This window comes from Microcaecilia unicolor, chromosome 7, assembly GCF_901765095.1.
Source record: "Microcaecilia unicolor chromosome 7, aMicUni1.1, whole genome shotgun sequence".
In the NCBI taxonomy this organism is placed as follows: Eukaryota; Metazoa; Chordata; class Amphibia; order Gymnophiona; family Siphonopidae; genus Microcaecilia; species Microcaecilia unicolor.
The window spans coordinates 3,362,803-3,380,461 of record NC_044037.1 but is presented as its reverse complement, the minus strand read 5'-3'; the positions used below and the strand labels follow the sequence as shown (position 1 = coordinate 3,380,461).

At 47.1% G+C, this 17,659-nt stretch overlaps 1 protein-coding gene across 5 annotated transcripts in view; it reads left to right on the top strand.

The window, feature by feature from the left end:
• GDPD2 (glycerophosphodiester phosphodiesterase domain containing 2) overlaps positions 1–17,659 on the top strand; it is a 118,350-nt gene that overhangs the window by 52,691 nt on the left and 48,000 nt on the right. For all 5 annotated transcript variants that reach the window (XM_030209649.1, XM_030209648.1, XM_030209644.1 and 2 more), the window contains 2 exons: positions 528–621; positions 2,963–3,022. In XM_030209649.1, coding sequence (XP_030065509.1) covers positions 556–621; positions 2,963–3,022 — 126 coding nt within the window. In that variant the 5' untranslated portion in view covers positions 528–555. The remainder of the gene's footprint in view (positions 1–527; positions 622–2,962; positions 3,023–17,659) is intronic.

Sequence of the window (17,659 nt, the reverse complement as noted above, 5' to 3'; positions counted from 1 at the left end):
TCCCACAGTCTCCTGTTCTTCTTTCCTGCCCCATTTTCCCTTTCCTTTCCTCCTCTTTCCCATTCTACCTCTTTCTTCCCCTTTCCTTCCACTCTCCTCCTCCCATCTCCTTCCCACGCTCCCTTCTCCTTTCCTTCGTTCTCACCCTTTCTCTTTCCTCCTCATCCTGCTCTTTTTTCCTGCCTTGTTCTGTCTTCCCCATCTTCTTCGTTCCCTTTTCTCACTCCTATTTCATCCCCTCTTCCTGTCCCACCTACATTTATCTTCCCAGCCCACTGCTCCATTTACTTTCTTCTCCTGCTCCATCTTGCTCTTCTCAGCCCCCTCTTCTATGGCCTCCGCATTTGCTCCATGATCTGTGTACACCTATAAGTATTCCATAACCGCCTCTTTCTATTATTATTATTATTAGCATTTGTATAGCGCTACCAGACCCACGCAGCGCTGAACACCTGACACAGAGAGACAGTCTACTGCTCTTTTTCCAATGTGCTTCCATTTTGACCAACTTTTTTGCACAAACACAGGCAACTATTTAGGAACCATGGAGTGTGGATGGACTGGTCCCTTATCTTCATCATACTGGCTTCCACACTGGTGACTTACTCATCTCTGCTTCTGGTAAGTACATCTCACGAGCTACAAATGCTCTACCTACATGAGGCAAATAACTAAACTGGAGGCCAAAAAAGTAAGCAAATAGTGGTATCACCTATGGAACAAATCAATTAAAAGTGACAATGTAATTACTCAAGGAACATAATTTGGCTGAAAGACTTATCACCTTCACTTTGATTGACAAACTGGAGAATGTTGGATTTGAAGGTATTCTTTAGGGTTACCAGAGTTCAGGTCCTCCTTTTCAGGTGACTGGGCGGTTTGGGTGATTTTTGCCAGATGGGCTCTGCCTGCGTATGGCTCTTTGTCTCTCTTCCTCCAACCACCTCCCTCCCTCGCCCCCAGCACCTCTCGTTTCTCTCTTTTCCTTTCCCTGCCACTCACCCTGTTGCTGTTTTCTCAGGTCTGGCGGTATTATTTTTACAAGCAAAGACACGCATGGCGATTTTCCTGTGCCTGACACTCCTAACTCAGCTGCTCCTGCCCCTCCGACGCAGGAGGTTTACATCAGAGGGGCAGGAGCAGCTGAACTTGCAGTGGCACATGCAGGAAAATGGTCCCGCGTGTAAATGCTTGTAAAAATGATGCGGCCGGATCCTTAAAACAGCAACAGGGTGAGCAGGAGGTAGGGGGAAGAAAGACAAAGGAGAGGCGCTGGATGGATTGGATAGGGTGGTGGGGAGAAGAGGGAGAGAGAAACGGGCAATGCTGGATGAAGGCAGCAAGAGAGAGATGGAGTAATGTTGGATGGGGTGAAGTGAGACAGAGAGAGAGAGAGAGAGAGAGGGAGGGAGGGAGAGAATAATGATGAAAGAGGAAACGTGAGACAGAGGGGGAGACAGTGTAATGCAGGATTGGATTGAAGATGCTTAATGGGGGAGAAGGGACAGATGGCCAATGATCAGAAGCAAACGCAGGCACTAGAGGCTGTTAGCACCATACTAGCGCCTGCGTTTGCTACTGCCCCATGATCAGAGCCCCTGAGCACGTGAAACAATGTGCTCACGGGCTCTGAACGCAACTAGCATGCAAATGCATGCAAAACAGGGCTGTTAGCGCAAATAGCATGCAAATGCATGCTAAACCTATTCATCCCCAATGATCAGCGACCAGCACGCCAAACATTTGCACACTGGTCGCGGCAAACCCTACGCCAGCTTGGAGCTGGCGTTAGGGTCTGCAGACCATTGGGGAGGAATGGTGAACCTTGTCCAGCCTGTATTTGCATGCTAGCAGGCCCCCATTCCCCCCCAATGCAGCAACCCCCCCCCCCCCCCCCCGCAGGAACCGCCAACCCGACCAACGACCCCCACCCAGGAACCAATGACCCAACTGATGACACCCCCCCCCCCAGCGACAGGGGGCTGGAGTTCCAGCAGACCTCCAGTCCCCCCAACCCCCTCCCCGACACAGGCTCAGGGGGGGCTGGAGATCTGGTGGGTCTCCAGCCCCCTAACCCCCTCCCAGCATTCCTGACAAGTGCCTGGTGGCCCAGTGGGTCGCGGTCAATCCCCCCACCCCCCCATAACTTAGGTTGGAGGAGGGAGGTGGCTTCCCTCCTCTTTCATTGGCGCTGCCTGCAAAATAGGCGGGGCTTCACAACATATAAGGGAGAAACCCACCGGATCTCCAGCCCCCCCTGAACCTGTGTCAGGGGGACCTCCAGCCCCTGTTTCGCCTTGCTCAGGGCAGGGGTAGTTGGGGTCTGGTGGTCCCATGGACCTTCAGCCCCTGTGCTTCACAGGTCTGGACTTTTGACAGCCCAAACCTTTCAAACAAGTGTGGGAGGATTGTGCTCAGGAAGAATCCTCTTGCACTTCTACTCCATGATCAGAGAGAATAGTGTGTTTAAATTTGCATGCAATTATCTCTGATCATAGGTGCAGTAAAACCCTGCGCTGTTCCAGCGCTATATTTAGAGTGCTGTTTGGAACAGTGCGGGGCTTTTGATCATCTGCCTGAGAGAGAGAGAGAGATGGACTAATGCTGGATGGGGTAAAGTGAGACAGAGGGAGAGGAGGTAATGCTGGATGGAGGAGAAAACACAAACACACATAAAGCTATGACCCAAGGGAGATTAGCCTCAGTTTTGTGTCCCTGGTCTTCGATTCCTGACCCAAAGAGCTAGTCAGTGCCTAGAACTGTGTGAGCGGACCACGGTTATATGTGCACGGACTTTCCTGTTGTTTTTGTAATTCCTTTCCTTTTCTAATATGTTATTGAATATTGTTCTTGAACAAAGCCAAGTGATATAGCAATTTAATAACCTATAAACTGATGGAGGTGAAGTTGTCCTGCCACTACCTTGTCCCCTGATGTCCTCTGCTTTTTGTTCCATTCACAGCTGCTCTCTTTTGGACTGATCTTATGCAGGAAGCCCCTGAACTTACACTGGCTGCATAAGGTAAGAATTTGGGGGGTCTGGGGAATGCTCACCCTTTACAATCCAGAAATACAGTGTACGTGGGTTTACAATATATCCACAGGCCTGAGCATATACATGTGAACACCCATCTCTCCCTGGTCAGACGCAAGGCCGCCGAGAGACTGGGCCGGGCCTGGGGCAAGGCTGCCCCAGGGGCTCCGCCCCCGCCGCTGCCCACCCCCGAGGTCGTCATCGTCGCTGCCCTGCTCCGTTCACCACCGGGCTGGGCTCCCCTGAATTCAAATCATAGCGCCTCACCTCGACCTCGCTCCGTGTGAAAGAAGCACAGCAGCGGCAGTCTGCAGATCACCTCCCTTCGGGCCTTCCCTCCCTGTGTCCCGCCGTCGCGCAAGTTACATCAGACAAGGGCGGGACACAGGGCGGGAAGGCCCAAAGGAAGGCGATCTGCAGACTGCTGCTGCTGTGCTTCTTTCACACTGAGCGAGATCGAGGTGAGGCGCTATGATTTGAATTCAGGGGGGCCCAGCCCGGTGGTGAACGGAGGGGGGGGGGGACAGCGGCGCAGGGCCCCCCTTGGAGGCCCAGGCCCAGGGAATTTTGTTCTCCCTGCCCCCCTCTCGGCGGCCCTGGTCAGACGTATACACACCTCCCTCACACACCACCCACCACCTCAGCTACAGACAAACACACATATCCAGAGCATTTCTGTGCTCATCTAGACACACCCACACACACACTTTCTGTATTTGAGCAGACTCACCTCTCATTTTCTCTTTCCCTCTGTTCTCAGCTACGTACACTCATCCTTTCTTTGCTTATCTACACACATCCCACACACAGCTCGTTTTCTGCACAGCAACACACAAACAGAAGACTTTATTACTCAGCATTAAATACATCCATTTCGCCTCAGATATACAAACACACACGAGCGCACCAATTTTTTTCAAAGGGCTCCCAAGGTGAAGTCAGTGTGGGCAAAATGGTAGAAACTGTTATAAACAGCAAAATTACTGAACATAGAGACACGTGTAATGGGGTGTCCTGGTCACCCTAGAGTCCCCACAGAGCACTTGTTCCCGGTCCTCTTCCCACATCACTCTCAGCAGACCCACTTTTGGCCTAGGGAGCAGACTCTCTCCCTTCAAGACCCTGGCATAGAAATATCCCTAAAGATAACTCAAAGGTAGGGTTACCATATTTGCTCTAAGAAAGAAGAGGACACATGACCCGCCCCCTGTCGCACTCTGCCCCACCCCTGTCACTTTGACCCCCCCCCCCCCAAAGAAAGCCAGATTCCCTCTCTCTACCCCCATGTAGATCCCTTCCCCAATTTTCCAGTCTCCCTCCACTCACATGACTCCATTCACTACCCCTCCCCTCCTTTACCTTCGTATGGTGCCCTGGTGGTCTGGTGACCTCTTTGGGGCAGGAAAGAGCCCCCTATTTCCTGCCCAGCATGTCTGCAGACTATCTTGCTCCCGGCATGGATTCAAAATGGCCGCTGAGAGTTCAACAGTTTACAACCTAATAAACTTTCGTAAATCCCTGAAGACTCATCTCTTTAATAAGGCATACCACAATGATCCATAATAAGTACTGTAACGCATTACCATTTACTTGATATTCTGAATGTTTTCTCTTTCTTACCTGATTGTTTAATCTCATTGTGTCTACCATGTTCTCCATGTAATACCAATTGTATCTTTTTCTCTGGAATGGCGAAAGCCATGACGGAAATTGTAAGCCACATTGAGCCTGCAAATAGGTTGGAAAATGTGGGATACAAATGCAACAAATAAATAAATAAAATGGCCGCTGAGAGTTCAAGCAGTGACCTTGCAAGACTTTTGCAGAAGTCTTGTGAGGCCACCGCTTGAACTCTCGGCAGCCATTTTGAATTAGTGCCGAGAATTAAAAAAAATTCTGCAGACACACCAGGCAGGAAATAGGGGGCTCTTTCCTGCCCTGAAGAGGCCAGTAGACCACCAGGGTACCACATTAAGGTAAAGGAGGGGAGGGGAGGATAGGACACCCCAAGGCCAGCCTGCCCGTTCGTCTGCAAATCCGGACAAATGGGCAGGCTGGAAAAACCCTCCCGGTTTCCTGGCTATGTCCTCAAAAAGAGGACATTTCTGGGTAAAACTGGACGTATGGAGGGGCATAATCGAATGGCACCGGCCATCTCCATGGCCAGCCATCTCTGGGGCCGGCTCCGCAAGTGGGCGGAGCCCACCATATATTGAAAAAAGATGGCCGGCCATCTTTTTTTTCGATAATACGGTTGGGGCCGGCCAAATGTCAGAGATGGCTGGGTTTGAGATGGCCGGCATCGGTTTTGTCCATAATGGAAACCGAATCCGGCGATCTCAAATCCAGCCAAATCCAAGACATTTGGTCATGGGAGGGGCCAGGATTCGTAGTGCACTGGTCCCCCTCACATGCCAGGACACCAACTGGGCACCCTAGGGGGCACTTGTAAACAGTAAAAAGAAAATAAAAATAGCTCCCAAGTGCATAGCTCCCTTACCTTGTGTGCTGAGCCCTCCAAAACCCACTCCCCACAACTATACACCACTACCATAGCCCTAAGGGGTGAAGGGGGCACCTAGATGTGGGTACAGTGGGTTTTGGGTGGGTTTTGGAGGGCTCCCATTTTCCACCACAAATGTAACAGGTAGGGGGGATGGGCCTGGGTCCGCCTGCCTGAAGTCCACTGCACCCACTAAAACTGCTCCAGGGACCTGCATACTGCTGCGATGGATCTGAATATGACATTTGAGGCTGGCAAAAAAAGTTTTGAAAGTTCTTTTTGAGTGTGGGAGGGGGTTAGTGACCACTGAGGGAGTCAGGGGAGGTGGTCATCTGGTCAGTTCGGGCACTTTTTTGGGACTTGGACCGGAAAAAAAGGGACCAAATAAAGCGGACCAAATTCTCATCAAGGCCGGCTTTCTTTTTTTCCATTATCGGGCGAAGCCGGCTATCTACATGGAATGTTGCTAGTCTTTGAGATTCTGCAGGGAATCTTGTCACTCTTTAGGATTTCAGAATTTTGCTATTCTTTGGGGTTCTACATGGAATGTTGCCATGATTTGGGTTTCTGCCAGGTACTTGTGACCTGTCTTGGTCACTGTTTGGAAAATAGGATACTGGACTAGATGGACCATTGGTCTGACCCAGTATGGCTACTCTTATGATAACAAAGGTGAAGATGCAAGTGATGAATTAGACCACATTACTTCTAATGTAGATAATGACGATGATGATAGTAGCATAGTAGATGATAGCAGTTAAACATCTGTACAGTCCATCCAGTCTGCCCAACAAGATAAACTCATAGCATAAGACAGTGGTTCCCAAAACTGATCCTGGAGGCACCCTAGCCAGTCAGGTTTTCGGGGTATCCACAATGACTATTTTTGAGAGAGATTTGTATATAGTGGAATAGGTTTGTTTGTAGATTAATATGTTTTAAATATTTGAAAGTCTGTATCACATCACCCCTGTCTCTCCTTTCCTCCAGGGTATATACATTCAGGTCCTCAAGTCTCTCTTCATAAATCTTGACATGCAAACCCCATACCATTTTTGTCGCTTTTCTCTGAACCACTTCAATTCTTTTTACGTCGTTAGCAAGATATGACCTCCAAAACTGAACACAGTACTCCAAGTGGGGCCTCACCAACGACTTTGTAGAGGGGCATCAACACCTCCTTTCTTCTTCTGGTTATATCCCTCTCTATGCATAAGTACATAAGTAATGCCATACTGGGAAAAGACCAAGGGTCCATCGAGCCCAGCATCCTGTCCACGACAGCGGCCAATCCAGGCCAAGGGCACCTGGCAAGCTTCCCAAACGTACAAACATTCTATACATGTTATTCCTGGAATTGTGGATTTTTCCCAAGTCCGTTTAGTAGCGGTTTATGGACTTGTCCTTTAGGAAACCGTCCAACCCCTTTTTAAACTCTGCTAAGCTAACCGCCTTCACCACTTTCTCCGGCAACGAATTCCAGAGTTTAATTACGTGTTGGGTGAAGAAAAATTTTCTCCGATTTGTTTTAAATTTACTACACTGTAGTTTCATTGCATGCCCCCTAGTCCTAGTATTTTTGGAAAGCGTGAACAGACGCTTCACATCCACCTGTTCCACTCCACTCATTATTTTATATACCTCTATCATGTCTCCCCTCAGCCGTCTCTTCTCCAAGCTGTATAGCCCTAGCCTCCTTAGTCTTTCTTCATAGGGAAGTCGTCCCATCCCCGCTATCATTTTAGTCGCCCTTCGCTGCACCTTTTCCAATTCTACTATATCTTTCTTGAGATGCGGCGACCAGAATTGAACACAATACTCAAGGTGCGGTTGCACCATGGAGCGATACAACGGCATTATAACATCCTCACACCTGTTTTCCATACCTTTCCTAATAATACCCAACATTCTATTCGCTTTCTTAGCCGCAGCAGCACACTGAGCAGAAGGTTTCAGTGTGTTATTGACGACAACACCCAGATCCCTTTCTTGGTCCGTAACTCCTAACGTGGAACCTTGCATGACGTAGCTATAATTCGGGTTCTTTTTTCCCACATGCATCACCTTGCACTTGCTCACATTAAACGTCATCTGCAGCCTAGCATCCTTCTGGCCATGGCCACCACCTTGTCACATTGTTTTGTCACCTTGAGATCCTCAGACACCATCATCCCAAGGTCCCTTTCCTGAGCAGTGCTTATCAATCTCTCACTTTCTATCTGGTACATCTCCTTTGGATTTCTGCACCCCAAGTGCATAACTCTGCACTTCTTGGCATTAAATTTTAAATACAAAAATACAGGGGAATAAAGCATATAAAACACCTGTGCTCAAAATGATAAACAAACTGATCACAGGAAAATAAATATAAATAAAGAATATATTAAATAAATCAAATATAATATAAATACAATATTAATTACTACTACTACTTAGCATTTCTATAGCGCTGCCAGGGTTACGCAGCGCTGTACAAGTTTAACATGGGGAAGGACAGTCCCTGCTCAAAAGTGCTTACAATCTAAAGGTTACAAACTATGTAGTCAGTGTAGGTAACATGAATGGGGAGGGTGGTTAGGCGCCAAAAGCAAGGGAGAAGAGATGGGCTTTGAGTAAGGACTTGAAAATGGGGAGGGAGGGCGCATGGCGTATGGGCTCTGGAAGTCTGTTCCAGGCATAAGGTGATGCGAGGCAGAAGGGGTGGAGTCTGGAGTTAGCGATGGTGGAGAAGGGTACAGATAAGAGTGATTTGTCCTGAGAGCGGAGATTACGGGTGGGAACATATGGGGAGAGGAGGGTAGAGAGGTAATGGGGGACTGCAGATTGAGTGCATTTGAAGGTCAATAGGTGAAGCTTGAACTGTATATGGTAGCGGATCGGGAGCCAGTGAAGCGACTGGAGGAGAGGGGTGATATGAGAGTATCGGTTCACACGGTAGATAAGCCGTGCGGCGGAATTTTGGACAGATTGAAGGGGAGATAGGTGGCTAAGCGGGAGGCCAGCGAGAAGAAGGTTGCAATAGTCAAGACGAGAGGTAACGAGCGAGTGGACGAGGGTTCGGGTGGTCTGTTCAGAGAGGAATGGGCGAATTTTGCTAATATTATAGAGGAAGAAGTGACAGGTCTTAGCTGTCTGCTGGATATGGGTAGAGAAGGAGAGGGAGGAGTCGAAGATGACTCTGAGATTGCGGGCTGAAGAGATGGGGAGGATGAGGGCGTTGTCAACAGAGACGGAAAGTGAGGGAAGAGGAGAAGAGGGTTTGGGTGGAAAGACAAGGAGTTCAGTCTTTGCCATGTTCAGTTTCAGATGCCGGTTGGACATCCAGGCAGCGATGTCAGAGAGGCAGGCCGAAACTTTGGCCTGAGTTTCGACTGTGATGTCGGGAGTGGAGAGATAAAGCTGGGTGTCATCAGCATAGAGATGGTACTGGAAACCATGTGATGAGATCAGCGAGCCCAGGGAAGAGGTGTAGATCGAGAAAAGAAGCGGTCCAAGGACAGATCCTTGAGGAACCCCAACAGAGAGTGGGATGGGGGTGGAAGAAGAGCCATTAGAAAATACTCTGAAGGTGCGTTGGGAAAGATACGAAGAGAACCAGGAGAGGACGGGGCCCTGGAACCCAAATGAGGACAGTGTGTCAAGAAGTAAATTATGATTGACGGTGTCAAAGGCGGCAGATAGGTCGAGGAGGATGAGGATGGAATAGTGACCTTTGGATTTGGCAAAGAACAGGTCATTGCAGACTTTAGAGAGTGCTGTTTCTGTCGAGTGTAGTGGGCGAAAGCCGGATTGAAGCGGATCGAGGACGGCCTGAGAGGAGAGGAAATCAAGGCAGCGGCTATGGACAAGCGCGTTCAAGTAATTTGGAGAGGAAGGGTAGAAGAGAGATGGGGCAGTAGTTGGAGGGACAGGTGGGGTCAAGTGAAGGAATGAGGAAGGAAAAGTGTTTACAAGAAACAAACTGTTATCATGGACATGTTTGTTTATAATAAAATCTAATCCCCACTATTAAAGCCCCTCACATATATAAACCACATATTTGAAGCAGGAATGAAATCCCCCAAATTGTCCAATAGGGAAATACATTGAATCAATTCTAGTGTTTATCCACACTAGGTTTCATACTAGAAGACCCCTGGATATTGTAAATCAGATGGTTATCTGGTAGAAAATGTATCAATGATCCAGACAAACTTTGGACCTATTCTCATTCAGATAAACTTTTCAATGATCTTCTTTCATGACAAACAACCCAAATATATTGAAATAATATGGGGTATCAGCCATAAAATGCTCAGGCAAATCCAGCTTCCTCGGTTTCCAAAACTGATTACTACTACTACTACTATTTAGCATTTCTATAGTGCTACAAAGCGTACGCAGCGCTGCACAAACATAGAAGAAAGACAGTCCCTGCTCAAAGAGCTATGTAATAAAAGTGAGCCAAGTATAGGACAATCAAGCCATTGTGACATCACTGATGAGGTTGGCTCTTATTGGTGGCCTGAGGCATTATGACATCACAATATCACCTCTGATTACAAGAGACTACTACTACTACTATTTAGCATTTCTATAGCGCTACAAGGCGTACGCAGCACTGCACAAACACAGAAGAAAGACAGTCCCTGCTCAAAGAGCTTACAATCTAATAGACAAAAATAAAACTGATGAGGTATTTAAGACTCAAAGTGAATCCCAAAATAAACAACTTCCAGTTCAATGCGTTGCCTTGACTCTGGCCGAGTTTTGCCTTTTCAAAAGGAACGCTGTAAGGGCACATGCAAAACAACAAATCATCCCTCACAACATTTCCCTACCCCTTAAATCCATATCTCAAAGTAAACATGAAAAATATACCTTAAAACTCCACGTACATCTCTTAAATCTTCACATTTATCAAGTTGTTCAGGCAACTAAGAATCCCACATGGGAAACCAGTCCAGAATGCAACTCACGTCACGGCGGTGTGCCTAAATCATGCTGCCTATGGGGAATTTATTGCGTAATTTGAGTGCAACTGTCATCAAGCAATCATTCCCATTCAATGTCTTTGTTCAATCCCCCCAGCTGTGTAGTGTTCCACAAATAAATACATCGCTGCTTCTTTTAAATCAATGTATCTGGGTTCACTTTACCCTGATTTTGAACTTGTAATAACACCAAAAATCTCAGCTCGATAATTGAATGATTATATTCTTTCCAATGGGCAGTTAAAGGTGCATCTTTCTTATTAGTCTTAATGCTGCTGATATGTTCCCCAATGCACGTTTTCACCTTTCTAGTAGTTTGACCAATATAGTAAAGTCCACAAGCACAAATAATACAATAAATAACCCCAGCAGAGTTGCAATTGGTCCTTGAATGTAAATGAAATAATTTGCATGAATGGGGAACCTGTATAACATCTGTTTCGAAAGCATACTGACAGTATATGCAAACTGCACATTTAAAGAGGTCGATATCGGCAGACTGAAGGGGCTTAGGATTAGACAAAAGTTCCTCCAAGTTTTTCTCCCTACAATAAGCAAATTTAGGATAATCCTTCAAAGAACTATGAATCCCAAGGACATGCCAATATTTCTTTATAACACAACCAATCTTAAGAGCTGCTGGGGAATAAAGCAACATATACACCAGTGCATCAGAATTTTGAGATAAAGTGGGATGTAGCAGCCTCTGGCTGTTAGCATACAATGCCTGTTTGTGAGCTATTTTTAACAACAGATTTAGGATAACCACACTGACAAAATCTAGAAAACATGGCAGTGGTCTGTACCTTGAACTGCTCAATGGTGAAGCACAACTGTTTCAATCGGAGGAATTGATCAGATGGAACACTGTCACGCACAAATTTGGGATGATAGCTGTTTGTTTCTTGTAAACGCTTTTCCTTCCTCATTTCTTATTTCTCATTAATATTGTATTTATATTGTATTTGATTTATTTATATTTAGTTTCCTGTGATCAGTTTGTTTATTAAATTTTAAATGCCAGAGCTTTGACCATTCTTCTAATTTTGGGATATCTCTTCTCATGGTTTCTGCTCCCTTTGGGGTACCCAACTCTATTGGCTATCTTTGTGTCATCCACAAAAAGGCAAACTTTTCCTTTTAACCTTTCAGCAATGTCTCTCAGAAATATATTGAAAAGAATCAGCCCCAGTACCAATCCCCTGAACATAAGAATAGCCGTACTGAGCAGACCAATGGTCCATCTAGCCCAGTATCCTGTTTCCAACCGTGACCAAGTCAGGTCATGATTATCTGGCAGCAGGGCCGCCGAGAGCCGGAGCCAGGCCCGGGACAAGGCCACCCCCGGGCCCCCCCCCATCCGAGATCGCCGGGCCCCGCCCACTCAAGGTCGCCGCCCACCCGAGATCACCGGGCCGCCCACCCACCCGAGGTCGCCGGGCCCCCCTCCACCCACTATCGGGCCGGGCTCTCGGAACTAACCTTAAGCCTCCTTTCACTTCGTAGCAAGCAGCGGCAGGGCAGACCTCTCCTCCTTCCTTCCATGCCCCACCCTCGCGGATGTTACGTCAGGTGAGGGCAGGACATGGAAGGAATGAGTGGCCTGACCTGCTGCTGCTTGCTGCGAAGTGAAAGGAGGCTTAAGGTTAGTTCTGGGAGCGACGGAGGGCGGGCCAGGCGGCAACAGAGGGCGGGCCAGGCGGCGGCGGCTGGAGGCCCGGGCCCCGGGACTTTTGTCCCCCCTGTCCCCCCCTCTCGGCGGCCCTGTCTGGCAGAAACCCAAATAGTAGCAACTCCACTACTCACCTTTCCTTTCCTCAGAGCGGATTCCATTTACCACCACCCTCTGTCGCCTGTCGGTCAACCAGTTTCCTATCCATTTCACCAGTTTGGGTCCTAAGTTCAGCCCTCTCAGCTTATTCATGAGTCTTCTATGAGGGACTGTATCAAAGGCTTTGTTGAAATCCAAGTAGATTATATCTAGTGCACGTCCTTCATCCAGTCCTTTGGACAATCAGATTCATTTGGCAGGATTTTCCTTTGGTAAAGCCATATAAGCACATAAGTAAATAAGTGTTGCCATACTGGGACAGACCAAAGCTCCATCAAGCCCAGCATCCTGTTTCCAACAGTGGTCAATCCAGGTCACAAATACCTGGCAAAATCCCAAAAAGTACAAAACATTTTATGCTGCTTATCCTAGAAATAAGCATTGGAGTTTTCCCAAGTCCATTTAATAACAGTCTATGGACTTTTCCTTTAGGAAGCCGTCCAAACCTTTTTAAAACTCCGCTAAGCTAACCGCCTTTACCACATTCTCTGGCAATGAATTCCAGAGTTTAATTACATGTTGAGTGAAGAAACATTTTCTCCAATTCATTTTAAATTTACTACATTGTAGTTTCATCGCATGCCCCCTAGTCCTAGTATTTTTGGAAAGCGTGAACAGACGCTTCACATCTACCTGTTCAACTTCACTCATTATTTTATAGACCTCTATCATATCTCCCCTCAGCCGCCTTTTCTCCAAGCTGAAGAGCCCTAGCTGCTTTAGCCTTTCCTCATAGGGAAGTTGTCCCATCCCCTTTATCATTTTCGTCGCCCTTCTCTGTACCTTTTCTAATTCCACTATGTCTTTTTTGAGATACGGCAACCAGAATTGAACACAATATTCGAGCTGCGGTCACACCATGGAGCAATACAAAGGCATTATAAAATCCCCATTTTTGTTTTCCATTCCTTTCCTAATAATACCTAACATTTTATTTGCTTTCTTAGCCGCAGCAGCACACTGAGCAGAAGGTTTCATCAACGACGACACCTAGATCCCTTTCTTGGTCCGTGACTCCTAACGTGGAACCTTGCATGACGTAGCTATAATTCGGGTTCCTCTTTCCCACATGCATCACTTTCCACCTGCTCACTTTAAACATCATCTGCCATTTAGACGCCCCGTCTCCCAGTCTCGTAAGGTTCTCTTGTAATTTTTCACAATCCTCCCGCGATTTAAGAACTTTGAATAACTTTGTGTCATCAGCAAATTTAATTACCTCACTAGTTACTCCCATCTCTAGGTCATTTATAAATATGGTTTGTGAGGATGGCTGAGTGGTTGGGTTTCTGCTTGGGGAACATAATTTCTGAGAAGGACTTATTGACCTCTTTTGATCAGGCTTTTCGAGTTTCTCCCAATGCGGATCTCCATGAGATTCAATTCAAAATGTTACATGATGCATATATTTCCAGGAGCAAAGGGAAGACTATCCAGCTCATTTTCAAAAGAGATCCATATTATATGCTGTTATATGTTTTTATAAATATTATGTTGCTTTAAAATCAATAAATAAAGTTTTTAAAAAATACATTTATTTTTACTTAAGTACTTTGACCAACACTGGCTTCTACTACTATATTTTATCATTTCTATAGAGCTACCTGATGTGCAGAAGAGACATAATCTATTCAAGATAGAAAAAGCGGAGAAATGTGAGAGTAGGGAGTTTGCTTTCTGATGGGAAATAAAGAGTTAAGATTTGAAAGCAGCCTCAGGCAGGTAGGCTTCCAGAGAGAGAGGTTGATGCAGCCACTAAGAAACTTTATTCTAGGTGTACCAAAGAGCAGAGGCAGTGGAGGAGAAGGGCATAGAGAAGAGTGACTTAGCCCATGAGAGGAGTGACTTAGCCCATGAGAGGAGTGGCTTAGCCCATGAGAAATGTCCCCACGGAGAGAGAGGTACAGGAGGAGAAGCTCTGAGCAGCTGCAGAATGAATTCACTGCAAGATGAGTTTGAATTGTATATAAACTTGAAGAGAGGGGTTATTTATTTGTTTTATTTTACAAGGCTTGATACATGGCCAAAAGCCAAGAAATGGCTTCGCAGCGCTTTACAATCATAAAACATGCCACAAGAAGGCGTTAGAGCAGTTGTTAACAATGTGAAAAGCAAGAGGAAGAGACGGAAACAGAGACTAATGGGGAGCAGCATAGGCAAGGGGAAAAGGTGAGTCTTCAAGGCAGATTTAAAGGAGCGGTAGTGGGGTTCTGACTGAAGGAAAGGGGGAACGTGTGTTCCATAGCTTGGGGCCAACATAGCTAAAGGCAGAGGCCCGAGTACAATATAAATTGTGTAGCAGAATTTTCAATGGATTAAAGGGGTTAGAGATGGTTCAGTGGCAGACCTGTGAGGAGCAGGTTGCAGTCATCTAAGTGAGAGGCAATGAGTGTGGAAAGGGGTTCGGTACTTGTTCTGCCCTTTCACTGAGTGTGATTGGCAGCAGCTTAAACCATAGTATATGACATCACTAGGAGAAGCCTCAGAACTCTTGAACCTGAATTTTCTTTAATGCAGTAATCAAACAAGGAAAATAACTTACAATTCAGATGTGCTGACAAGTGTTTTTGCCTTGCCAATTGGGAGTCTGTTCTCCACCAGCTCTCTCTCCATGCAAGAGAGAATCTGGGAGTAATTCAACAACATGCTGAGTAGAGATACTGTTTATACTTTTACACTGCTGAAATCTTGGTAGTGTCACAGTAACTTCAAGACAGTCATACAGCAAAATACAGCGATAGGGATTTTCAGTTCACAGAGGAAATATGCTGCAGACTAACTCTCCAGACCCAATGGACAGAGGAAGGGGGAGGGGGCAACTAGCCAAGCATGCACAGCCAATAGGAAGATTCCCATAAGACACAGATCTGGGGACATGTGCTCTGGAAAAGCCTATTACAGAGAACTACAAGATTACAAGGATTTGTAGTTCAAGGACACAACCTTATTTAAAGATACAGGCAGCTAACTTCTTCTACTAACCTATAAATGTACTCACTCTGCTGCTCCCCAGTATCTCTCCACACTCGTCCTTCCATACACCCCTTCCTGTGCACTCCGCTCCATAGATAAATCCTTATCATCTGTTCCCTTCTCCACTACCCAGACTTCGCGCCTTCTTTCTCGCTGCACCCTAGACGCCTGGAATAAACTTCCTGAGCCCCTACGTCTTGTCCCATCCTTGGCCACCTTTAAATCTAGACTGAAAGCCCACCTCTTTAACATTGCTTTTGACTCGTAACCACTTGTAACCACTCGCCTCCACCTACCCTCCTCTCCTCCTTCCTGTACACATTAATTGATTTCATTTGCTTACTTTATTTTTTGTCTATTAGATTGTAAGCTCTTTGAGCAGGGACTGTCTTTCTTCTATGTTTGTACAGCGCTGCGTATGCCTTGTAGCGCTATAGAAATGCTAAATAGTAGTAGTAGAGTAGGTCTGTGCCAGAGCCGGTGGTGGGAGGCGGGACTGGTGGTTGGGAGGCGGGGATAGTGCTGGGCAGACTTATATGGTATGTGCCAGAGCCGGTGGTGGGAGGCGGGACTGGTGGTTGGGAGGCGGGGATAGTGCTGGGCAGACTTTTATATGGTCTGTGCCAGAGCCGGTGGTGGGAGGCGGGGCTGGTGGTTGGGAGGCGGGGATAGTGCTGGGCAGATTTATACAGTCTGTGCCAGAGCCAGTGGTGGGAGGCGGGACTGGTGGTTGGGAGGTGGGGATAGTGCTGGGCAGACTTTTACGGTCTGTGCCAGAGCCAGTGGTGGGAGGCAGGGCTGGTGGTTGGAAGCCGAGGATAGTGCTGGGCAGACTTTTATGGTCTGTGCCAGAGCCGGTGGTGGGAGGCGGGGCTGGTGGTTGGGAGGTGGGAATAGTGCTGGGCAGACTTATACGGTCTATGCCAGAGCCGGTGGTGGGAGGCGGGGCTGGTGGTTGGGAGGCGGGGATAGTGCTGGGCAGACTTATACAGTCTGTGCCAGAGCCAGTGGTGGGAGGCGGGACTGGTGGTTGGGAGGTGGGGATAGTGCTGGGCAGACTTTTACGGTCTGTGCCTGAGCCAGTGGTGGGAGGCGGGACTGGTGGTTGGGAGGTGGGGATAGTGCTGGGCAGACTTTTACGGTCTGTGCCAGAGCCGGTGGTGGGAGGCAGGGCTGGTGGTTGGAAGCCGAGGATAGTGCTGGGCAGACTTTTACGGTCTGTGCCAGAGCTGGTGGTGGGAGGCGGGGCTGGTGGTTGGGAGGTGGGGATAGTGCTGGGCAGACTTACACGGTCTGTGCCCTGAAAAGGACAGGTACAAATCAAGGTAAGATATACACAAAAAGTAGCACATATGAATTTATCTTCTTGGGCAGACTGGATGGACCGTGCAGGTCTTTTTCTGCCGTCATCTACTATGTTACTATGTTACTAGTAGTAGCATAATCTGTTACAGACAATGCTTAACATATAGACATAACAACAAACAGGTTGTCTCCTTGAAAAGAATAGGCGTTCTCTGCTCAGCTAGACACACACCTGTCTCTTCTCACACTCATCCTTTATTTGATCATACACATCTTCTCTTTTATACAAATAGTCATTTCTCTGCTGAGTGACACAGGGGTCGATGGCAGAAAGCCACATGGTAGAGTCATGTGCAGATGGCTGAGCATGAGGCTTCTACTGTGAACTTAAAGCTGTGCCATGCAGAAAGCTAAATAGTTGCAGATTTCCTGTGTGCGGGGAGGGGGGAGCCTGCTGGACACATGTACACAGAGGTTCAGTTATAAGCTTGGCTTCTTGTGCACATGTCTGAAGAAAACGAAAGTGCCAGCAGACCTCGGCAGCTACTGTTCTAAGTGCAAATGTTTCTTTAGGCACAGAATAGTTACAGATTGCTTTCATTCTTGCTTTGATATACAGACATTATTGCTGTTACCTCCTATCTGTCTTTTAAAGTTGCACATACATGTCCTGGCTGCAAAAAAGAAAAAAGACATTTCAGTTACAAAACAAGGCCTGAAATCCTCTCAACCAACCCTTCTGTGGTGCCTCTGACATTGCGTTCATGTCTAAAGCCACTGTTTCCAACTGTGCATTGCAGAGCAATACTTAATGGCCTCATAGTGTTTAGCCATGAGTACTGTGTTTGTTAATTCCCTCACTTCACATTGACCCTTGGAGTAACTGCGTGATTAGCTTCCTGTATCGACTTCACAGTAAGAAAGGGATGAACTAGGGTGATGTTACTACTACTACTACTATTTAGCATTTCTATAGCGCTATAAGGCGTACGCAGCGCTGCACAAACATAGAAGAAAGACAGTCCTGCTCAAAGAGCTTA